The following is a 24785-nucleotide window of genomic DNA, read 5'->3' as shown; positions in this document are numbered from 1 at the left end:
TATGGACTGCACCAATTGATCAATTCGGTTTATTTAACTATTTGATCATTCCTTTTTTTTTTTTGGGAGAAATATTGTAATGGAATACATCTAAACCAGCATATTGTAATGAAATATTGTAATTACTAAATTATTAATTAACGCGAACGAGTATAAAAATATATTTCTAATCATAATTCTCTATGTTCTTTCCAATACAATTTTTCTATAAACCTTTTAAAAATATTTTATTAGTGAAAAACTTATATTTATTATTCAAATTGTTTCCTATAATATTATTTGACCTTTGGGTGACATTAATTGACTTGCTGCCAACTCCCAACTTCGTGTGATTGCAACATGAGATACATATCCTGGCATGACAACCTAATCTGCTTTACAAAGATAACCGGACTGCGACCATCTAGATTCGTGTTCCTCACAATATCCTTCCAATTGTCAGCACGACACAACACCTTCACCACACTAAAACGCATCACCATACTTGGATATGTCACCTAATGCAAACATGCTCTGACTCCCATTCGATTCTGGATCAGCAAACCGCAACTCGGAGCTGATATCGGGGCTCTGGAACGGACCATCATCGACGGTAGGAGACAGATTGCCATGTGCCTTGGCTTTCTTCTCGTTCAGGGATTCGACCTCGGCTTCCGATTCAGCAGCGTTGGGTCCTGCACCTGGCTGCTTCTTCCTCTTCGACCGCGCCCTCCGATTCTGGAACCAGTTGTAGACGTTCGTCTCCGAGATCTGGCCGTGCTGCGAGAGCTCGGAGGTGATCTCCTTGATCTTTTGCTTGCTTGGAGTCCCGTTGCCTTCGTAGAATATGGTTTCAAGAATCTGCAGCTGCGTCGGGGTTGGCGTCCACCGCTGCCGTGAAGAGAGTTTACCGACTCCTGGTGCCATTAGGGGGTCCGAGCACAGACTACCGAGCCTCATCCCTGCATTGCAGCAGCAATTCTACGGTGATTAGATGACATCATCGTAATGGCTTTTCCTTAGGATGCCGAGAATTATGTCGAACACTTTCACCTCCAAGAGGGTTTTGTGTTTGTTATACCGGATGATGAATTGCAAGAGAACAATATCCTTTTATGTTTATGTTTATTTTCAGCACAGAGAAAGGAGGAGTTCACCAAATCCAGAGAGTACGAGCATGTATCTGAAATGGAAAATGGATGAGGGTCTTAACAGAGATCCAAAATCTACTACAACACCGAACACCATGCCATGAAGACACCGATGATGGATCACCCGTGAGATTTTAAGAGGGAAACAGAAAGACGCAATGAACAACAAGAAAACATCGATTGACGCATCACTACCCCCAAGAATCGAATTCTAAGGAGTTCCCACATCCAACAATCTACAAGTACCAGAATCGACCAAATCGAGGAGGGCAGGGGAAAGAACAGGGGAAGAACCTGAGAGCGAGTCCTGCTGGGCCGCGATGGCCCTGTGCATCTCCACCAGCTGTTCGCAAATGGAAGCGTAGGCGGCGATTTGCTTGCGCAGCACCTCCATCTGCTCGTCCGTCATCACCTTCGCGCACACCGCTCCCTCCTCCGCCACCCCTTCCTCCATGCTTCCACTCCCGATGTCGACAACACTGCGAGTCCCTCCGCTCTCCTACATCGTGATGAAGAAGTCGCCACCTTCCAAAATAAACTAGTATAAATCAAGGAACGGAGACGGTGGAGCCGCGAGGTTGGGCCGCAATTCTCTCTTTTTGTTCGCTTCTGTTTCTATAGTGGACAAGAGTTGCTTCGGGATCAGTGGAGTGGGATGGGCGGCCGGGATGGGAGGACTAGGAGGGGAAGACGGTGGTATGAGTAGGTGGTGTTACGGAATCCCTGGAATCTAATGATGAGAGGGGTGGAAGATGGTATGCTGGGATATGATGTTTCTTTGGGTGGGGAGGTCAAGCCTTCCATCAAATCGCAAAGCCTTTTTGTGTAAGACAAGAGGAAGAGACAGCGGGACTATATACACATACCACCGGTGCATTTGGCACAATATATATATATATATATATATATATATATATATATATATATATATATATATATATATATATATATATATATATATATATATATATATTCTTCTAGTAAAATATATTAATTAAAAAATATTATTTTTTAACTACATAAAAAAAATTATTTTATTTATATTATCGCCTTCGAACCTATCGTGACATCTCCCCTACGTCCGTCTTCCATAGTCTTCACACAAAAATTTGTTATTATCGTTTACAATCTTAAATCTAAATTTTATCGTCTCTTCACTTCGTTTATTATGATTGTCCCTAGTTCTTATGCAAGGAATAATATCTACGAGGGTAACATATGAACATGACGAGAACAATGTAGGAGAAAGGAAATGACGGGTCTGATGGAAGCCAGGCCAAAATGATCATTTATGAAGAAAAAAAATATTACGTGAGAATTTTTTAAAGTTATGATACTATCAAAAATTCTCAAAGTTAATTTTTTTTTTCAAAAATTCACCTTATATATATATAGTTAAAATTATACTTGATATTAATACACTTTAATACTGATTATGTGATAAATATGCCATTTTATGGGACCTTAAATGAACATATATGCCAAAAAAAATCCTTATTTTTAATGGATAATAAATTAATTAACTAAAGTTGAAGTTTTACTATCTTGGATATGATCTTAAAATCGATATAACTCAACAAAAGAATGATATAAGAGACTACATCTTTATACATATATTTTTAAAAGGCAACTAAGCTAGTTAGGTATTTTTTATGCTCATATTAAATACTTTGGGACCCATTGTCAATATATGAAGACTAATATTCTATTATTGTCACAAATACTCCCAACGGCACCAACAATTAGCAAGTGAAAGAATAAAATAAGAAGAAGACCAGCAGTAGTGATCAACCAAACATTCATTCATTCATTGGATGGTGAGTAGTAGATTGTATCAGGTTGGAGGAAAGTGAAGTGAAATGAAAGTTCTGAGGTGGGAGTGATTCCTCTTCAACACGGTTGCACAAATCAAGGAATTGGTAGGTCAGTTGTCAAAGTTGACGAATTATTAATTATGTAGATATAACACTTTCTTTTATCATCCTATGTTTGACATTATGAACTCTCTATAACACCATAATCCATCGCAATCAATTTGGAATATGGATGCACTGTACAAAATTATGGTCATGTGACAATGATATATATATATATATGTTAATAAAAATTATTAGTCAATCCAACGTGTTTCGAATATATATATATATATATATATATATATATATATATATATATATATATATATATATATATGCACAAGAGAGATGGGATGACTATCGAGAGGAAATAGTTTTTTGGTTTGAGCTTACATTATGAGATTAACTTACGAAGAAATTGAGATTGAAATAATTTTTTGGTTTGATATTTTTCACACTCTAAGTTAGTTTCGATGAGAATAAAGTATTAGCAAAGAATATATTATCTTAATTATCATGTTAAAATAGTTTTTATAATAGAATAAAAATAATAAATATTTTATAACTATTTTTTGGATTAACAAACATGTGGCCCGATTATAAATAAATCTTATATCCTCATTGTCACATGCAACCATGCGTCAAGCAACTATTAGTGTGAAAGATTTCTCTTATCGATTATAATAGATTATCTTATTTTTATTTCTCCATAACTATATCTAATCAAAGAAGTTACTATAAGCTCAAAAAAAGAATGATAATCTTTGACGAACAAGAGAAACAATTACTAATACTTGGGCATAAAAAGCTACAAGAAAATTTATTTTTCATCTATTTCTTAAATAAAACAATTCGTAGGACAAATACATTTAAAACATCGATGACTATCATAAGAGACTCCTAATACATCCAAAGCTTTACGTTCTTATAAATTAGTTATTCTTCGAAAATATTAACTAAATTACACTTAATTAAGACTACTCTATTCGGTCAATTTTTTTCATAAAAATATTATATTATTTGACTGTACGGATATTCCTTTCATCAAAAGCCATTACATAGAAGAGTTGGGAGGGAATTAATTAACAGATTGGTGATTTTTTTCCGGCAATTATCCGTATACATCGAAAAGAAAAGATGGTCTGAATCTATCAAAGGATCGGAATTTAAACCAATTAAAATGTCCTAAATAAACATGAATAAATTCAATAAGAAAAATGATCAATCCATCGTCGTTTTTAGGACCGACCGCGTTCTTATTTAAGATCGAAGAAGGATGTAATTAACGAGGGACGGATTGCCGGTGCATGTGGCAGTCGGTACCCTCTCTCTCTATATTGTATGTTCCATTGAGTCGGGATCGGCCGGTGCACATGCATCCATGCATGCATCCCTCCACCGTTTCGTCGTCTCTCTCACATGCACAAACTCGTATTGTTGTCTTTATCTCTCGCCATTGTCAACACAGCCCGCTCGGCCTCTAATCGGTTTTGTATATGTTGTCATAATATATTAGTCGCATCTTTCGACATTCGACCGGTAAGACTTTAGCAAGCGAGTTTCGAGCTATGTGTAAGATAGTTGTGTTCGATTCGTCACGATCAGATTAATTTATTTGAATATAAAAAAATTATATATTTGATAAAATTAATATTTTCTGTATAAAAAATATTTATGTTTTAAATATTTATATAAAAAGCATAAGATTAGATTTTGAACTCTCAATCAAATCTTGAAATACGATACTATGTATAAGAAAAAAATAAAAAAAGAGAGAAAATGATAATGGTAGTTACATTTCAACTCAGATTTCTTCATTCTTAGTACAATAACTTCTAAGGATAAGCTACGAAGGATTTGTGTTCTATGTTTTAGTGAGAGCGCTCAAATCTTTCATTCAAAAGCATAGGATCGATCATATCAAACCTAAGCTAGCTCATAAATATTGAGATAGATATATTTAGTATCACTTTAAGGTACTTTTTTTTCTATCTCTAACAACATAGATCAACACTTAGTGTCGATGATCGATATCACATTATCATGTCGTCGATAATTAACGTTATGTGATTAATACCATAATACTATAAAATCGATACCTTAATACTATGTGATTGAGACATTTTAGCACGAAGTTATTGTATTTCAAATTTGATATATTATGGTCTGTAGAGACATGTTGCCTTGTTATTTGTAGGAGTAATGATACTAAGAGCTTATTATAAAAGAACTCGCTCAAAATTATATTTTTGGCTCAATATAATATAAAAATATAAGTTGAATCATTTGAACATGTATTGACTTAGGTATCAGAAGGACATTATTGAAAACATCTCCGACATAATAGTTCAACATCATTAGTGCCAGACGAGATTGGTGTCGAAAAAAATCACTGTAAGACAACTCAGACAATCAACAATTAACTTAACACTTTCATAAATGGATGGTTTAACATAGCAAAATAAAAAAAAAATAGCACTACCTCAACAAATACGAGGCTATTGAGTCAGTGGTAAATGAATGAGTAGTGTGATCTGATTGCATATTTAAATAAATAAATAATATATGAAGCTCAATGAAATGGAAGTCATTGAGCTATAACTATTAAAACATATTCCCCATTAAAACAATTGTCAAAATAATGGAACTCCATATCGAGATTAGAAGAGAGAAATCATTTTACTATAAATATGTGCTCTATCTTAGGTCAGTGGCTTCACAATGGATCAGAACCTCTGTTTTAAGCATAACCACAAAAGGATTCTTTCTTACCTTTTTGTTTTCTTATATCGAAGATTTGGCCACATGAGAGTAAAAAAAAAAGAAGCTTATTATATCATGTCATAATTCTCTTAAGATGAAATGATCGACATAATTATGCAAAAAATTTGTAAGATAGATGCAAGCAAATAAACTCGTGTGATTATTTAAAAAAAAACTATCTTTTTGCCTTTTTTTTTTTTCTTTTCGAATGATATCTTATTTTTAAAATTCTCAAATCGCCACCTCTTATTTCAAAAATCCTAAAATTACTTTCCAAAAGTTATTCACAGTGTTTTTTCTCCAAAGTTTCATACCACATATTTACTGTATTTTATGATTTATTTTTATCCATAAATATTATATAGTATTTTTTTTTAATATAGTATTAAAAAAACACTATATATTATATTTAAAATAAAAATATATATTATATAATATTTTTAAAAATACTATATAGTGTTTTGGGTGGGAAAAAATGATAACTTTTTTAAGAGATTTTTTTGAAATATTAGAAATAAAAATGATGATATGAACATTTTAAAAAAAGGTATCATCTGAGAAAAATCTACAAAAATAATATTTTCTCGGAGAATCGGATTGCTTTGTAATTTCCATCTAATGCTTTGTAAGTGATGTGGATGGAATCGGATCGGACATCGGTCTAATCAAGTCTTGATGTGACACGTATAGTGGTGATAGGGATGAGGACCGTTGAAGGTGCTTGCTCATCAAAGCGCATGAGCGAATCTTACAGTATACGATGGATGGGTCGTGCGGGAAGGGGGAAGCACCTATGGACCCCGCGAAACGACGTCTGTGGGACAGCCACGCAGGATGGGTAATCGCTAGGGCGGAAGCTTCGGGACGCGCGAAGCATCATTGAAGAGACCGTTGGCGACAAGACGAGAAGGGCATAATTTTCCAAGAGGACTGAATCACCGCTGACCGTTTTCAGGGGTGATTCAGTCTAACTCGCTGGCAGGATGAGGAAGACGACAACGGAGGGAAGAGACGACGAGGCGCAGAAATCGCCTCTCCCATGTCGTTTCTCTCTTTCTCGCCTCTGCTGTGCCGCAGCAACAGAAGAAGCGAACAAACAGCAAAGAGAAAAAGGCAACCTTCCTTGGATGAGGTATGAAGCGGTTGCTGTCCTCCTTGACTTGTGTCAGCGACTCCGCCTTCTGCTCTCGCACTTCTCGGCATTCTCGTTCGGCCTACTCCTTTGGTTTTTGTCGTGCTTCTTGCTATTTCTTGTGGAGGTCTTTTGGATCGCAGCTGAAACCGCCTTCATTCTTGATTTATAGAAGACGAGTTGTTCTTAGGTTTTGCGATAGGAAAGTTAGAGAGAGAGAGAGAGGGCAGTCGATACGAGGAGGAGCGTATAGAGTGAGGAAATTGACGATGATTCCCCGTTCCGCGGCAACAGGGAAATGGACGTGGGTGTGATAAAGTTCCCTTTAGATCGGAGTTAGGGATTGAGATCGTTGCCGTAGATGAGCTGTTTTCCTTGTTTCAACCTTCGCCGGAGGGAGAGGAGTTGCAGGTTAGAGGGCACCGCCGGCGCACCCAACTCCAGATTCCTTGGCGATTCCTCGGGTGGGTATCTCAAATGGCTTCCACATTCTAATTTTTCAGTCGGATACCTTTCTTTGGGATTTTCGGCGACATTATGGGTTCCTTGTGTGGGATTAGAGCGTGGGAGCGAGGTGTCATCGCTTGGAAAGGAGATGATGAACTGTGCCCGAAGATTTGCTTTCCGAGAGCTCGCCACCGCTGCCCAGAACTTTAAAGAAGCCAATTTGATCGGAGAAGGGGGCTTCGGAAGAGTTTACATAGGCCAGTTGGATTGTAGCCAGGCAAGTCTTTACTATTTTAATTATAATTTTGGATTCTGGAAAGCTTCGATTTTTCTTGGTAATTTTTGCATCAAAAGTTTACCTTTGTCTAAATCAGATTTGGATGTTGACGAGCAGGTGGTAGCTATTAAGCAGCTAAACCGGGATGGGCTTCAGGGAAACAAAGAGTTTCTGGTGGAGGTGCTCATGCTGATCATGCTACGGCATGAGAATCTTGTGAGCTTAATTGGATACTGTGCTGATGGAGACGAGAGGCTCTTAGTTTATGAGTATATGCCAAAGGGCAGTTTGGAAGACCACCTGTTTGGTAAGTGTCTTTTTTCTTACTTTCAGAAATTCCACAGCCAATGCCTATCTGTTTTCTCTGCTTCTCTTTCGATGGGTTTCTTGTGTTCTGTTTATTGCTGGCCCATCTTGTTTTAGGATCTGATGCAATTTTTTTGTTGCATGCGGACTTGTAGTTGAATGTACTTCTAATTCCAGAAGGACGAAGCAATGTGTTTGATAGCATTTGCTTCTTCATAGTTTATGACCTTGGTGTGGATTACATGATCCAGTATTCCAAGCAATCGTTTTGGTACTTGCCAGGATCTCTCCATTAGTATATTGTTGGTTGCAGATGACCTCTAAACTTGGTATACAACAAATTGTTTAATTGCATATCCTTCTTTTTGCATGGTACGACCTCCTTTGCATAGATGACTTGATCTGGTACTTGCCGGGATCTTCGTTAGTTTATGGTTAGATGGAGAAACTCCAAACCCAGCATGTGAAGGACATTGGAATAAACCTCATTAGATACTGGCAGAAACCAGACAACATTTGTTGGTGAATGATATCTAAAGAAATGCAAAAACTATGGCAACACTTTTTAAGGAAACACACTTGGACTGGACTGTTCATACATTAACTTTCTTCAGGTTACTGGTTTATATGTACTGGTTGTTGTAATCCACAATGGAGTTTGCTTTGACAAAAAAAAATTGCAAAGACCACATAAAAAGGATTCATTGAAAACTTGCAAATTTAACAATATATTCCACAATGCCACTTGTAACATAATGCAGTTCTTTTTAATCTTTGCATTGTATAACTACTTTGGAATTTGTAACATATATTAATTTCACCACCCTTAGGGTAACTTGTCTGAGCTTTCTAAAATATTTGGCTTGTATTTCTAAAATATAATTTGCCAATGTGACAAATATTTCTAAAATATTTAGAGCTGCAGGTGTTGTATATTTATTCCAACCATTCTTTTATGTTTGTATTTTTCTCTTTAGATTTGCACAATTTTGACTTCTATTAATTGTTGTTATTTCAACTAGCTTTATAGCTTTCAGACAAACTCTCTTTAGAAGTGACCAAATAATAACAAGATTCTTATCAACTACTATGATGTATATACTCATTCCAACTAGCCAGTCATGTTTGTTCAAAATGTTTGAATATTGTAAATGCATACTTGGACTGCTTTTGTTAGCTTTTAGACAAACTCCTTGTCGAACCAAATAATACATTGCTGATTGTGATCTGAAGTATTCATGAGATTCAATGTATACTGTGTTAATTTTCATATTTTATTGAGCTAGTATTGTGGGTAGAAAAAGTTTCTTTCTCCATCGCAGGTCTCAAAATGTTTAGTTTACAATTAATCGCATGTAACGTGCCACTGGAATTTATATTCACAAAATGTGTCTGCATCTCCCGTGTTTAGTTCACAAAATGTGTATGCAGCTCCCTTGTAGTCTTATAATGTTCTCAACTATGTTCCACATTTTCACTGTTTTCTGGATAAACTATATTTTATTTTTGAAGCTTTTCATATGCAGTTTATGCTTATTTGTTAAAATTTTCAGATCCTTCTCTGAGCAAACCACCCCTGGAATGGAACACACGAATAAAGATTGCTGTTGGTGTTGCCAAAGGGCTTACATATCTACATGATGTTGCAAATCCTCCTGTTATTTACCGGGACATGAAGGCTGCAAATGTATTGTTAGACGATGACTTCAATCCAAAACTTTCTGATTTTGGACTCGCAAAACTTGGGCCTGATGGCGACAACACACATGTCTCGACAAGGGTGATGGGAACATATGGCTATTGTGCTCCTGACTATGCGTTGAGTGGCAAGTTGACAATGAAGTCTGACGTATATAGTTTTGGTGTGCTTCTGTTGGAGCTGATCACTGGGCAAAGGGCTTTTGATTCTTCAAGGATTGGAGGCGAGCAATATCTAACAAATTGGGTAAGTGATCTCAATCAGTATGGTTTTATGTGAAGAAGTGGTTTAGGCTGCTATTGCAATACATAAATGTAGCTATCCTATCACAACATGACTGTAAACCTCAGTTTTTTTTACCATGCATAATCCTATATCTCCTTTTTAGATCTCAATCAGTATGGTTTTATGTGAAGTGGTTTAGGCTGCTATTGCAATACATAAATGTAGCTATCCTATCACAACATGACTGTAAACCTCACTTTTTTTTACTATGCATGACTGTAAACCTCACTTTTTTTTACCATGCATGACTGTAAACCTCACTTTTTTTTACCACGCATGACTGTAAACCTCACTTTTTTTTACCATGCATGACTATCCTATAACAACATGACTGTCTCCTTTTTAGCATATAATTACTCTCAGTGGATGACATTCTACATTTCATATCATAACAAGAAGTCTCGCTTCATCCTACTGGCAAATTCTTCTTATGCTGTCAAAACCAGTATAAATGGACTTTTTATTTTTCAATTCTTCTTTGCTGTGTATGATGCTTGATTTTTCTGCCAATAAGTAGTGCCTCATAAATTATTATTCAATTTCTTTCAGGAACTTTTTATACAAATCTGAAACATATTTGTGAATTTCTGTTATATGGCACCTTGTAGTTCACAGCAATTTGGATGTAACACTGTGTATATGTAATGATCTTTATCATGATACATTAAAAGAAACCTTAGTTAATTTTCCCTTGCTTCTTAATGTTAGTGGGGTGATTTGTGGATCTAATTTTGGAATCAAGTTAACCAAATAAATGTTCTAAACATGTACTCCACATGAAGTAGTCCATGTATACTTCAGCTTATGCTGACATATCTATGATTAGACAGCATATGCTCATTCTGTAGCAAAATTGCAATTCCTATATATTGTGCACATTAAAAGCTACTTATTTCATATAATGTCATAGTCAAATTTGATGTCATATGTCATGTCGATAAAAGCTTCTTCAAGGCTGCTCTGTATTATTTACTTCTGTATCTTTCTTTCAGTCAAGACCTTTTCTCAGTGATAGAAGGAAGTTCAACCTGTTGGCTGATCCATTTCTTCAAGGCCGCTTCCCACAACGGGCCTCTCACCAATTGGTTGTCATTGCCTCAATGTGTCTTCAAGAGCAGCCCCATTTTCGACCCATCATGGCTGATGTGGTTGTTGCCCTTAATCATGTGGCATCTCAGCCATATATTCCTGAGCCTGATTCCAAGATCAAGACCTCTCCATCACCGCCCCCAGGGGAGGTTACTGGTACACCATCTTGAGGGTGTAAAGGAAGAAGAGGTTCAAGGTATTTATACATATGAGCCCCCAAGTCTGAAAACGGCCGTGTAGCATATTTACAGTTTCAACTCAATGCGATGTAGAAGATGGTGATTGAAAAAAAAAAAAAAAATCAGATGTTGTGCAGTGCCTATTAAATTATATGCTTGTGGAGATGCGTTACACTGTTCTATACCAAAAATATTGTCATCATATATTCAGAGTCTAGTTACGATGGGCAAAGGAGGATGTACCTGACAAAGCGGTTGAGGTAAGTTTGTGAGAATCAATTTTAGTCTTCATATACTGTTATGACAAGTTTTTTCTAGTTATGTATTACCTCATACCATCGTTTCTGTTGGTTTCAGGGCTTTACTGGAGGAACCAGCAGTGAGCAAGCAGATGATTAATGTTGAGAATATCTATGAATACCTGGAACTATGTGGACTTAAGGAATTCGATTTGTTTATTCAAGGTGAATTCTCGTGGCATCATTTTGAGGAATGAAACAACCTGGAGATTAGAACTTGATACCGTCGATGGATAGAGATTGAGCTCAATCACATTGAAATTTCACACTCTGCTCTAATTTCTCAGCGACCATATATTTCAAAATCTCAGTGATGTTATGTTTGTTTTCTCAAAGATTTGGGGACTCGTCTATTGAATAAGAAGAAACAATATCTGATCATGCGTTTCATCTTGTTTGCATGACCCACTGTAGAATCTATGTTGCATTATGTGCAGATTTAATATTCATGGTCAAAGTCAAACCATTCAAGATTTGCTTCGGATGGCAACAGCAGACTCACGTAATCTTTCTCTGACCACTACTGTTTTCTCTCTGAATGAAAGCACAATATGAATTCCCAGACGATAACTATTTAGATCTGAATCCGTAGCACACAAAAATACTATGCAGAAACCCTTTAGCTATTGCCATTTTCTAAAATGGTATGGAATCGGTTCTGAGTTCCATAGAATTTAATTCCCCATCGTTCCTAAATCTGTGTTTTATTGTTGAGATAAATCTCCTATAGAGGAAGATATTTCCCGTGGTGGTCTCCTGGTTGGGTTCAGTTTGATCAAAGAAATATAGGTGAACAACATTATACCTCATGGCTTCTTGCTAATGTCACACGCTATTGTGATGTATGTAACCTATGTTGCACCTACTTTAAATGAAGAATTAAATTGGGTGATTGATGGTGGTATCTCATGTCATACTATGCATCTTGTAAAGTAGAAGATTTTGGCTTTATGAAGATTGGCAAACCAGACTTACGATTGAAAAAAAAATGGATAAAAGACTCGAAAGACAAATATCCAGAATAAAAAGAATAATAATGAGAATCAACAAGCATAAAACTTCATACTGACATAAAATGTTTGATGAGATATTTCCTCTAATTGATATGATGATTTCCGTTTCAAATCAATCAGACAACAAAGTGTTAAATAATCTAGATGGCATTACTAAAACCATGATACAATACAGTGAAAACAAGTGCTAACTGCTCAGCAATCACCTAAATACACAACTTGTTCTAAATACAACTGAAGAGATTTTGTCTCCACACCTGTTTGAACTCTCGTAATACTGTGAATAAATGAAGAAAAACAGCAGCAAAACACAAGAGGACAAATGAATAAATGAAGAGAAGAATTATGTTCGATAAATCATTTCAGGATGTCCTTTAGCACAAAAACCAGATTTAGTAAAAAAAATAGGACTGCCTACCGCAAACTAAACACTACTTAAGCGGTTCAACTGGTGGATCATCTTTCCTTGGTTCTGATGTACCAAAATCAAGATTTGGGTATACACCTGGTGGCCTTTCCTGAGGTTGTATCGATAACAATTGGGTGGAATCACCCACAACATCCGCCCAACCATAGTGAGGCTCAGCTCTGATTTGAAAAAAGAATTACCAATATATTAGATTTGCAGGAGACATGACCACATTAGAATTAGACTAGCATATCATGCATTGTTCTCTTAAAAGAAGTTGCATGAAGCACAATAAGCACTAACAAAGCATAAATAATCATCTTACTCATAATAGGTTTCTTCATCCACAACGATATCCCAGCTTTCTCCGGTCGTGCTTTTACCATACTTGTGTACTTTTCTGAGTCAAAATAAGTGTGTTATGGTTAATTCAAAAATAAAAATTTATGCTATTTTATGAATTAGTTCAACAATTAAATTTCTTTTATCATACAAAGGAAATTATTACAGAGAAGCAAAATGGAATAAAAGAATTTTTGGGCACCCTACATGGACAAAGTGATGAAGGATTCCACTGGATGATAAGAATCTTAGCATCCAAAAATATGTATGTGAGACACCCCTCTCCAAATGGATAAATGGATTATTTAATTGCTCGTCATGTATTCAGTTACACACTGATATACAAGTTTATTCATAAAAAGAACGTACACAAGAATGAGTAGGTGAATGAAATTATATGGTTCTGCAAAGGAATATCTTGAGCACAGACAAAGCAATACAGTAAGTTTTATCGAATAAGCATAACATAATTTAACTACCAACTTTGGAACTAGGAACAGGCAAATATTGAAGGCTCAGGAAGCCAAAACTTCAGAAATTCTACAAATATAGACAAATAATGTTACATTTTGTGGTTTGCCTCTCAACACAGAGAGAAAGACTAAAATAAAACATATTTGCATTCATTCTGTGCCTAGATAAATGGATTAGGAACTAGGAAGTGAGACACTACGGTCTTTCTATTTCTGAAAGTTTAGGGAGAATTGATTCTTCTAGGCAAAAAAGATTCACAGCTGATACATGTTTAAAGACTACTGTAAGCAACCAAAACTCAGAAAAGTACCCATTTCCCAAGTGCTCTTCACCCCAGGTTCTTGACCAACCTACATGAAATGACAATTGATTTCAAGAAATTTGGTTCAAGTGATGTAAGGTATATAACTTAATTACAGCAGTAAGCAGAGGTAAAATATTTTAAAAGGCACAAATAGAAACAACTCCACCTTTTCCACATGATTCTGCACTGGTGCATACATGTTAAGCTTATCCAAAAAAGAAATTCAATGGAATACAACCTGCAATTTCATTTTAGGTAGTGAACGAGGAGAGAGAGAGATCATACAAAGACTTCCAGATATGTGTTCCTCTGGTGTCTATATCAGGTAGTAGCAGAGAGAGAGAGAGAGAGATCATGCAAAGGCTTCCAAGTATGTTTTTTTTCCTGGTGGCTATATCAGGCAGTCGATTTTAACCAATAGTTTAACAATCAAAGAGCAAATTCTTTTCTTGTTCATGTTAATAAGAAATTTTGAACTACTTATGATGTCTGAATATAAAAAAAGAATAATTTACTCGATTATGTAGGTATTTGAATAAACTGATCTATCATTTCATTCTAGAATTTTTGTTAAGCTGATAGTACAGCACTTTTGAATCATTAAAAATTTCTAAACAAAATTTCTAGAACCCTAAAAGGTTCCATGAATTCGAACTTTATGTTAATAGATCCTGCAAATTTAATCTTCCTAATTTCCACTCTTCATATTAGGGTTTGCTATACTAATGCATACCATCTGGTATGGGGGGTATGTATCGGTTCAACAGGATACTGGTATACGGACCGTCCTCTGTCGGGTGATACGGGATCTATACTGGGCGGCAACGATCGAAATCTTACCATTACTGATCTGTACCAATTAGTAACGATCAAATTTTGATTGTTACTGATCAAGGGTTGAGATTGCCCTATTTCATATGGTCAATTTGACTATTTGCGGCTTAGAAAAGGGTTTTTTAAACTCTTTTCTTCCCCTTCTTTCAACTTATTTCACTCTCTCAATCTCTTAAACTCTCTCAGACTCTTCACTCACATCCCTCTCTTATTCTCACATTTTCACTCTTTTAAACTCAACAAAGGTACGATTTATGGATCGGATCAAATTTAGTAGACTAATTTGGGATGATTAAGAGGCCAATACATGCCACATTCGTCCTTGCTTTCGGAGCTGCCTTAAACACATGTGGTTCACGACGATCAAATTATGACCATCACCACATTGATGCACCAATGACATTAGTATAATATGTCATGGGATCAATTTCAAGATTGAGTCCGACAAACATATCATACTGATAAATAGATACATAGGATCGAGGATCCCGATCCACCGCCTATGGAGTCTCGTCATTCTTTTTGATGGTACAATCATGTATATCAATCAATCATAATTTTTTTTGTAGATAATTCAATATTAATGGAAGGACGGATTGAAACGTATCACAAAGCTACTCCTCAAAGCCCGAAAAAGATATATGATATTATTTTTTCCTAATTTACATTATTTTTACTACAATTATATTAAATTTATATTCATTTATAACTTAAGAACCCCCATCTAATTTTTTTTCTATTTTCATATTTTTTAGATATTTTTTTTTGATGATTTTGAACGTATTGTCAGTACACCTCAGTACATACCATACCAAGCAGGACTCGGTATAGACCAAAATTGCAATCCTTGCTTCATTTAATGATAGGACAACATTTGAAACAAAAAATTTGGGTTAGTATTGCTACAAGAAAGGGCCAATTCAAACATTGACTAGTTTAGTCAATTAACTTTAATAATTAATCATATTTTAAGCAACTAAATTTGCAAAGGAACTCTCCTTTTTTGTTTATTTTCAAAGTCATGCAACTTGGAAATAACCTCGGAATCCCAAAGATTGGCAAGAAAAAATTTGCAGAATAAGAAGCTTCATTTTCTATTTCCTTTGAAGCTCATGCAACTAAGAAAAAGTCTCTAATATCCCTAAACAACAAGAGCCAGATAAAGATGGAAAGCCAAGAAAGGAAGACAAAAGCTTATCATCGTTAAGATAGAGAAGGTACACAGGTGGGCAAAATGAGTAGAGAAAAAAAGAAAAACATATGGACTTGATATATAAAAAGGCACAAATATGTATTTAAGCCACTCCCTTCTTTCCTTGTCTTTTGCATCAAAGAGATGTAGTAAAAAAATAATATTTGAATCACTACAAATTTTTGAGCTAACGATCCTCGTATTAAGTTTCTATTGTCTACATAGAAGAATTATCTTAGATTGAATGGGCACAATAAAGAATTTGTAAATTAAGCTTAAAACAAATAAATTTATCTAGGAATCTGTTCATCTCATATGATTTTTCTCAGGTTCATCAACATTCAGGAAGAGCAGATGTCTAACAATTTAGCAATCAACATGCCAAGAAGAATGACAATACTAGCACAACTTACGTTCACCAGTAGGAGATACATGCCATGTCTCCCCTTGTCGTGAACCTATTCCAGCGAAAAACTTTTCTTCCCATTTATCCCCCCATCTGGTACCTAACTCAGTCTCTGCCCATTTATCGGTCCTATCAAACATGCAAATAAGTTATATTGCATTTAAGAGCAGAAGAATACTTCAAAAGTTTATCATCCAAAACAAGTTTGAGTATCTAAGTTGCCCTTCGAAAAAATTAGATCTAGAATCTACTTGCAATTACAGAGTACATGGCAAATATTTAATGAATTTGGAAGGAAAGATATGCTTACAAAGTTATCGAATAAGATTTATGGTTGTTTTTTGTAGATGAAGTACATCAGTGGTTTCCACAAGAAATTAAAAAGGAGAATGTAAAGGATCATGGAAAAAATCAAACCATTTAAGTACAAATCCTCTTCCATCATAGTGTTCACCCCACTTCTCCCACCAGGATTGTTCATTTAGCCTTCCATATTTATGAGCTCCCTTCTCTGTCCAACCTTTTGCATCATACTTTTCCCGCCTGGGAACAAAGTAATGTCCAGTCAGATTCACTACTTCAGATAACAGAAAAAAAAATAAAGTAAACAAAGAAAAAAACAAAGTATGTGACAAATACTGATTCATTTCTCACCATTTCTCATACCACCCAGCATTTTCTGTGCCTGATTTTGCTTGTTTCTGCGCGCTCCTCTCAATCCTTGCAAGATTACTACAGATGCGAATGAGTCCATCATTACTGCTTTATACAGTTATCATATATTAAATTGTAATCTTTGCAGAGAAATTTAAATATATACATTTTACAAGAAAAAACAAAGAACAGACTCTTGGCAACCATAATTTTTTTCTGAATTTGGGTGTATATACTATATACTTATATAGTAGCACTGGCAGAAATTAGCAGTCTCTCAGCTTGCATGAGTAATGATGTATGGGGGAACTGTGTGCACTAAGCTGCCTCCTTTAATGGTAGCATTGGCAGGATAAGTTATGATGAAAAAAGAAAAATAGTTGCTAAGCTTATAGTACATAATATGTATGTAACTTTTTTTATAATAGTTAAAAGAGAATTTATTGCAAACTCTGTGTTTGTATGGCATGCTCTCACTCTGCATTGCTGCAGAATATTTATCAGGTAATTGAACTGCCTGCAACTATAACTCCTCTGTTAGGATGATTGTTCTTAGATCCATTATCTAAATTTTAACATCTTTTGATATACTGTGTGCTAGGTACATAATGTGACAGAATTTTGTATTGTTGTCCAATTTGAGTGGGGGTGTACGTGCTGTTTGAAGACTCTGCAGAATTTTTAGTTTAGGAATAAGAGTTTGAGTGGCCACAATTCCTCCTACTAGCATTCCTTTGCCATTGTGGAATTGCACCTTCATATGATGTCACAATGCTTAGCAGGCACACATGTGCAGCAAAGGGGAATTCTTACAGAATCTGGTATCTACATGTTCCAAAAGTACTTGCTATGCAAATATGGTGCGTTGGAGTTTGGGCAAAAATAGAAATCATAAAAATTTTATCTAGTGGTTATGCTGAAGGTATTTCCTATAATATTATGCCACAAAAAATAAACAATTTCAAACTAAATCAGTTTGATGACATATCAACTGAGTTCATAATTTTAGTGCTAACATCAGTGAACTTGAGATCATTTTACCTCCATTCATCTTGGTACAGTACTTCTTTCCATGTTTCCCACCATGAATCTCCATCGACGTTTTTCCCAGATTTCTCTGCACCTTTAGAAAGTGATAACAAATTAGAACTTAGAAGAAACAACATTGCAATAATTACCCGATTAGGTGGTAAATCATACATTCATCTGATATAACATAATTATAAATAACTAATAGCAACTTGTAAGAAGTGTATCTTAGATTCAGTCCATGACATCAATGATAATGTAGGCAATAATATAGAAGCAACATTTAGTTTAAGATGCAGAACAGATTAAACTTTTTTATAATAAACTGTTCATGATACTGTGTCATTCAACAATATGCAGGGACTGCATATACATGCAGAGGTATAATTTCAGGCACTGAAAATTTATAATTTAATAATATTAGTCAAATCTATATGTACTAAATAACTGATCTACTATGCTAAGTGCTTTAATATTTCTTAGTATTTAGAAATCACCTTTTAACTAGAAATATACTCCTATAATAATGATCTGAAAACTGGACAGACATTGTATTGGATAACTATCTCATACATGTGTATCAAGCATTTTTTATAAACTACTTATGTTGTGTAGTTCTCAATTGATAAGGTTTTCTTATGCAAGCCAGATTGTGTCTATCTATGCATGATGACCTTGAGATGTCTTTTCTTTTGTCTAAGTGTAATTCTTATAAACAAAGTTTATACATCGAATTGTCACTTTACATGTACATGTACCATAAAGTCCATTCCCACTGCAGTGACCCTATATGTTAACTACTAGAAATTTATTGAGTCGGAATTAAATGTGTAGTTATTACCAGAAAAGAATGTCTAGCCTGCAAAGATAGACGATGAAAGGTAACGAAAAAGGAAAATACTATTAAAAATAATCATATAGTGGATGTTGTTCTGCTTTTTTCTTAACTTCAGAAAAGCTTTCATAACAAAGTGGCATATACTGAATGTCATACAATTAAACATCACTGAACCAGACCATTAGCTAAGGAAGATCTATCATCAACATAGTGTAAGGCATAAGGGTTATCAGATTGCTAGTGTCATAAAACATAATGCATAAAATGTAACTCTTGGAGGATTTGAACTTCAACCAGCACAAATCATTATCATTTCAAAGTAGCATACCTAGTTCTTTGTATCCGGTCCAATCACTCTTTTCCCACCACTGTCAAGTAAGCACAGAAAGTAAAACTGGTATTTATGTTGATTATTGAGTAATAAAGATGCTTCTAGCAAATGCTGTGAAGACATAATGAAACTAATATATAGTTTTCTAATCATAATAGTGCCTAATTTTGCTTTTAAATTGGAACTTGATTGTAAAAAGAAACATTTTGGTTCATCCAAGAATATATGTAAACATTTTAAAGAAAATAACAGAAGATTGAGAAAATGACTCCAAGAAAATGTTACAAACGAATTTCTATTTACCATACAGATGAGGAAATGTGAATGTTGCAGAAATTGTAATTCACATGCACCTTTAGATGAATGGCACCAATATGATGGCTGAACTTGCATATGGCCTCCCCTTCATATGGTTACCCTTGTTCTAAATATCGTAAATTCCAATTGGTATCCATCTGATCATCCTAGACCAAAAAGCAAAAGACCAAAATTTTGGAACAAATGCAAGTTGGATTAGAGCATCTATGCTACTATATAATGGGAGAGCCTGGGTCTTGCTACTCAGGTTATCTCCACTCCAAGTTTTCTTTATTTCTTTCTTCTGATCTCTGTAGCTTGCATTGGCAACATATTCCATGTTTTGATACCACATACACAGTACATAACAGAAAGAAAAGTTTACAATAATGCTTGTAGGCCTTGCCAGAAAGTAATGGCATGTACAACACAGAAATAAGGAGTTAATGCAAACTTAGCTACTAGAATCTTCTACCTGGGCGATCTCCCCTACTCTGAATTTTCATTTTCACCAAAATTTATAGGCTATTAATTCATATTATTTATGGATTTATATTACATAAAAGTAAACAGCGGATAGAGTTTGATATTGTTTGATTGTTTATCTGTACAAATGATGCTATTCTAGATTCTTAAATTACCAAAATTTTCTCCACCATTTTTATAATTGTGAAGCTATTCCAAAAAGGATATAAATAGTGAATAACATGATTCAGTGAAAGGAAGAGTAAAAAAGCCAGGAAGAAGATGTGGTGATAGCCGATAGGTATAGAAGGGGGTTGTAGGACGACTATGATGGCAAGTGGGAGGTGCAATATCATTGTCTTGGATGGATGGAAATAATATATTAAGACAGTTAGTGAATTAATGATATTTTGTATGACTTGGCCTGATGGAATAAGTAATCCACTAAGTTCAGAATGTTGCAAACGTATGATGTCCCCATTATGGGCCAAAATTTCTTAGATTCAAACCTCAACATGGGCCTCTATACTGTGATATCCACCTGACCTCATCTATGAATAGTTCTTTCCAACTCAAACTGGCTTCGTTCAATGAGATAAACCCACTGACTTGATAGGCTTATAATAATATATCCCAAAATGTTTGGACTAAAGTTAATCATGGTAAACCTACCAAGCCCTTAGCCAATTCAAGTTTTTACCCACCTTCAATGTGGGACTAAATTTTGTAGTGTTACAGGTTCAGATAGAAACTCTCAGGGTGATAGTGACAAACTTGTTGGAAGAGGACTGTCAGATGAGGGTGGGTTGAGTGCTGCTGGATGGTGGTACTCTTGAGAGAAATGACAAATTATCCAATTGTGAAATGCATCAACTCCACGAGCATGTGTCTTAGGCAGTAAATTAAAAAGCTGTTGTATGGGTATTCGTGTCAAGTTAGAGCTATGTTCTCAAGGCTTCATGCAGCCAACCAGAGCACTAGGTGTTAAATTCAAGGATTGTCATTCTGTGGCATGGATTTAAGCTGATACCTATTTGGCATGATACAGTTTTGTGTTGTGCCAGTTGTCTTGCTCGTGTTAAGGCCACGAGTTGGTCTAGCCACGCATCAGAATTTCAACTGCACCTGATTTTCCCAGTACGATAAGAATTGGTATCAATATGTACTGATAGGCACAATAATCCTAGGTTAACATAAAAATCAAATTAGGTTAGTTACTTGAGGTTGTAATGCAAAAAGGAGACGAGGGAATATTCATGAGAAGAACACATTTTAGTGATTGTCCCACCCATGTAAAACTATGAAGAGCAATATTCTTTCAAGAAGGTTCACGAACAAAAGAATTCACATTAAATCAATTGATATTTGTAATTCATAAAAAGAAAGTTTAAACTTTAAACAATGTCAAACTTGTTGCCATAAAGGATACATAATTGTAAATGTGAGGGTCAGGTCATATCAGCATTGATAGACCAGGTGATAAAGCATATAACATCATAAGACATTAATCAACAGCAACCCTTGCAGTTCCTAATGCAACCAACCATTGACTATGAAGTTGAAGGATAAAGAGACAGCTAACAGTGTGGATCTGGCAATAGATATTTTCATGAACAGATGGCAGAGGATATGCATAAAGACAGGATAGGTCATACAAGTGACCAATGTGGTAAACTCAGAATTGATATTCGTTTGGTATAACCATATATGACACTGACTTTTTTGTGAAAGAGATTGCTCAGAAAAACAAACACTAATTTAACCATTCATTAGTTTCAATTTATTAAATTCAATTAGTAGTACATAACTTTATTTATAATGCATTCAAGAGAACTTACAGTTTCTTTCCATTCTGAAGAGCCATCATGAGATTTACCACCCATTCTAGCCCAACGACATCTGTATCCATTATCGCCGAGTTCTTCTCCATCTTCCCGGTACCATGTACTTCCATCTTCATTTGTGCCAAACTCATTGACCATTTCATCCAGTAAGTTGATGCCCCATTCTTTCTCACTTGCAATACCAGTGTCTAAAAGGAGACATCAAAGAAGCAAATGTTTTCCTTGAATACTCCAAATGACAAAAGTAAATTCATAAAGTGTACTAATAGTGCATGAGCTTCTTTGTGAAAACACATGATACAAACCACAAAGACATGCTTGTTGCTGGCTTATTGATAATTTGTTCTTGATGGAAAGCACTCCCTACTCAGAAGCATACCAATATCTTGGTGCCATTTTAACAAAATTATACAATTCATAACCACTAAACTCGTTGGCACTGGAACACACCTCTCTTGGGGGGAGTATCACGAGACTCAGGAGCAGAACTTTTGGGACTGCAGCGAGAGGAGAAATCTTGCTGCTTGGAGAGCCTTTTGGAGCTGTCATAAAAGCTTTAACTTTGTCAAAAAAAATAAAATTAAACATTACAACTTTAATTAACAACTGTCAAATTCCAAACTGGATAAATCAGGATTTTGTTAACTATAGAAAGTTAGAGAATAACATGGTGATTCATTAACTCTTTTTATGCTGAAATTCAAGATTGGTGGTAGATTACAGAACAGAAAGTTCAATTAAAAGAAACACATCAAATGATGGGGAGGTTGGTCTTTTAGGCATCGCAACAATTAGATCCAGAAGTAAAAATGTACAAACTAACGTAAGATCTCCAACACAAGCATGAAATTGATATGTATGGGGACCAAAAGATCATACTTGGCTTGTAAAATGATTTAAGACTTGATAAATTATATGAATCTAATGTGTAAAAGAGAGGAAGCTTCATAGCTTGTGGATAAGCTTTGACGATATCTAATCAGAATGCTAGATGGAACTCAAGGATTCATTTAACCACAAACCTTGACCGTGCTGTAATAAATTTACAATTAGAGAGGCACGCGACACATTCATGTCTAGCACACAAGATTAGTACATGGAGGTCCTCAAGGAACGGGTATAAAGTATCCATAAGTGGAACTATGAGGCTAATGTGCCTTTGATAAACTATTAACAACCTCAATAAAAGTATTACACAACTAAATGCAAGACCACTCATTATTTGCATATCCCCAGGATGAGAAGGATAAGCAACACTATGTGCTGATAACAATCTCCAGGAAAAAGAGATATATGCACCCGAGCCAGAGAATTAACACTAAATATTGTGTGCAATTGAGGACAACTCATTCTTAATGAATTAAATGGAGACTTGGTAGAACAATAAAAAAGGCAGCACTGTGGCTGACAGAAATGCGTTTTGGACCAACATTGACCAACTAGAATTCAGCAGCAGAAGCAGGGCAATGCACCTTAAGTTCAGGGTTCCTAAGGCAAAGAATGGACCGACGACAGCAGCACATCACGAAAACACTTGTCCAAGCATTTCACAAGAAGCGTACCGTGTGGAAGGGAAGGGGAGAGACGGCAAGGCCTCCGCCCGAGCTCTACGCGTGCCGACCTTCTTCTTGGGCTCGAGCCAGCAGTCCTCCGCCTTCTCCGCCGGGCAGCAGCACCTGACCACTCTCCCGACCCCTCCTCGGCCGGCGCCGGCTCGCGCACAGGAGGGCATCCAGAGCAGCGGCGGGAGGCGGATCCTCCCAAAGCCGAGATCGAAGGGGGCCGCGGCGAGCCCCCCCGATCTCGCGGCCATTTCCCAACCAAGATTAAGACCCAAGAGATCGAAATGGGGTCGGTATCAGATAGATTAGAGATATAGAGAGGCCAAGGAGTCTTCTTAAAGAGATACCAGGAGGAAGAGGATGTCTTCGAAACAGCCTCCTTTAGAGAGGGATGCTCCGTTACAAGAGGCTCGCTGTTTGTTTCTTCCCGGGTTAGTGGCCGTAAGAGATGGGACGACCGCGGCGGGGCCTCGGCTCTCTGACGAGGCCTCAACCACTCACGTGAGCTGCGCCGGCGGGACCCACTCCGTGGGCTCCGGTTTGTTGCGTCTTCCTCCTTCCCCCTCTGCTCGCGGAGCATTCAAAAGGAGAAGAAAGAGGGATCGGATGCCGGTCATTGAGCTACGTGGAGGCCTGCAAATGGAATTGCAAGCGTTTGGGGCCGGGAGGTGATGAGATCGAAACCGCAAAAGGATGGGGGAGGGGGCCGAGCGCTGGACTTGCTTTAGACGCCGCCGACAGACCCCGGTGTGGGTACGCCCGCATGGGCTGGGAAACAAAGCGCATGCTTCCCGGCAACGGTCTCTACCTTCGGTTTCGCTATTAGTTACCTCTGCCATTTCAATTTGGACTGTCGCTCCCACCAACGCAGTGAGGACTCTCACAACTCTCGCCACGTGGGACATCCAGTGGGGTCCCGTAGATGCCTCCGCTTCTGTGTGACGAGGGATAAAAAGCGGGTGGGGAACACGTGGTTGAATATTTGTCGTTTCTGCCACCAACATCTCCGGCTTCGTCACGCTTCGAATGATCGATGGCTTCTGTCGAGGAGTTCCGCTGCATTACATATACTCGTCCGCTGATCAAATAAAAGAATTAGTACGTACATATGTATGTAAATGTCCAATCAAAGTCGTGTTCATGTGAATCAAAGAAAACAAGTTCAAAAATGGTTCGATAACAAGAAAGAAGTTTGACATTCCACGATGCTGACCAGTCCAAAATTTTTTCTTACGTGGCTTCTGCGTTGACTGTCCCAAGCGCCCTCTTTTTTCTTCAGAATGATCCCACTGCTACGTGTCGTCGCGGGATAATAGCATACAACGAAGA

The 24785-nt window shown here is 36.5% G+C and overlaps 3 protein-coding genes across 7 annotated transcripts; 1 reads left to right on the top strand and 2 right to left on the bottom strand.

Annotated features, from left to right (window-relative positions):
• Positions 1-305: 305 nt before the first annotated feature.
• Positions 306-1916, bottom strand: LOC135637330 (WUSCHEL-related homeobox 8-like). The gene is made up of 2 exons (XM_065150019.1): positions 1425-1916; positions 306-941 (listed from the first exon to the last, which is right to left on the bottom strand). The coding sequence occupies exons 1-2, from the start codon at positions 1582-1584 to the stop codon at positions 466-468; spliced, it is 636 nt and encodes a 211-aa protein (XP_065006091.1). The 5' UTR covers positions 1585-1916; the 3' UTR covers positions 306-465.
• Positions 1917-6754: 4838 nt separating this feature from the next.
• Positions 6755-11857, top strand: LOC103982725 (probable serine/threonine-protein kinase PBL21). Its single transcript, XM_009399724.3, has 6 exons — positions 6755-7345; positions 7442-7605; positions 7723-7912; positions 9465-9856; positions 10888-11423; positions 11521-11857. The coding sequence occupies exons 1-5, from the start codon at positions 7243-7245 to the stop codon at positions 11152-11154; spliced, it is 1116 nt and encodes a 371-aa protein (XP_009397999.1). The 5' UTR covers positions 6755-7242; the 3' UTR covers positions 11155-11423; positions 11521-11857.
• Positions 11858-12606: 749 nt separating this feature from the next.
• On the bottom strand, positions 12607-24104 carry LOC135636172 (protein EARLY STARVATION 1, chloroplastic-like). 5 transcript variants are annotated; one of them, XM_065147776.1, is made up of 11 exons: positions 23457-24101; positions 22345-22436; positions 21889-22082; positions 19286-19325; positions 18132-18207; positions 17091-17195; positions 16854-16979; positions 16444-16565; positions 14011-14050; positions 13210-13284; positions 12607-13063 (listed from the first exon to the last, which is right to left on the bottom strand). In XM_065147776.1, the coding sequence occupies exons 1-11, from the start codon at positions 23705-23707 to the stop codon at positions 12907-12909; spliced, it is 1278 nt and encodes a 425-aa protein (XP_065003848.1). In that variant the 5' UTR covers positions 23708-24101; the 3' UTR covers positions 12607-12906. The 5 variants fall into 5 exon arrangements, with proteins under 5 accessions (XP_065003848.1, XP_065003847.1, XP_065003850.1 ...); XM_065147775.1 differs by having other exon boundaries at positions 18132-18213; positions 23457-24100; XM_065147778.1 differs by having other exon boundaries at positions 17091-17168; positions 23457-24099.
• Between the last annotated feature and the right edge of the window lie 681 nt (positions 24105-24785).

This window comes from Musa acuminata, chromosome BXJ3-4 (assembly GCF_036884655.1).
Source record: "Musa acuminata AAA Group cultivar baxijiao chromosome BXJ3-4, Cavendish_Baxijiao_AAA, whole genome shotgun sequence".
NCBI lineage: Eukaryota > Viridiplantae > Streptophyta > Magnoliopsida > Zingiberales > Musaceae > Musa > Musa acuminata.
Note: the sequence above shows the minus strand (reverse complement) of the source record. Positions and strands in the feature narration are given on the sequence as shown.

What these genes read in the sequence shown, in the direction of transcription:
- LOC135637330 (XM_065150019.1), bottom strand. Translation starts at nt 1,584, where the DNA reads ATGGAGGAAGGGGTGGCGGAGGAGGGAGCGGTGTGCGCGAAGGTGATG. An exon ending in CCAGCAGGACTCGCTCTCAG is followed by an intron (nt 942 to 1,424) that starts GTTCTTCCCCTG and finishes GCTGCAATGCAG; the next exon opens with GGATGAGGCTCGGTAGTCTG.
- LOC135636172 (XM_065147775.1), bottom strand. Translation starts at nt 23,707, where the DNA reads ATGGCCGCGAGATCGGGGGGGCTCGCCGCGGCCCCCTTCGATCTCGGC. An exon ending in CTCCCCTTCCCTTCCACACG is followed by an intron (nt 22,437 to 23,456) that starts GTACGCTTCTTG and finishes CTTTTATGACAG; the next exon opens with CTCCAAAAGGCTCTCCAAGC. An exon ending in GCTGGGTGGTATGAGAAATG is followed by an intron (nt 16,980 to 17,090) that starts GTGAGAAATGAA and finishes CTTTGTTCCCAG; the next exon opens with GCGGGAAAAGTATGATGCAA.
- LOC103982725 (XM_009399724.3), top strand. Translation starts at nt 7,243, where the DNA reads ATGAGCTGTTTTCCTTGTTTCAACCTTCGCCGGAGGGAGAGGAGTTGC. An exon ending in GCCAGTTGGATTGTAGCCAG is followed by an intron (nt 7,606 to 7,722) that starts GCAAGTCTTTAC and finishes GTTGACGAGCAG; the next exon opens with GTGGTAGCTATTAAGCAGCT. An exon ending in TTTGGAAGACCACCTGTTTG is followed by an intron (nt 7,913 to 9,464) that starts GTAAGTGTCTTT and finishes TAAAATTTTCAG; the next exon opens with ATCCTTCTCTGAGCAAACCA.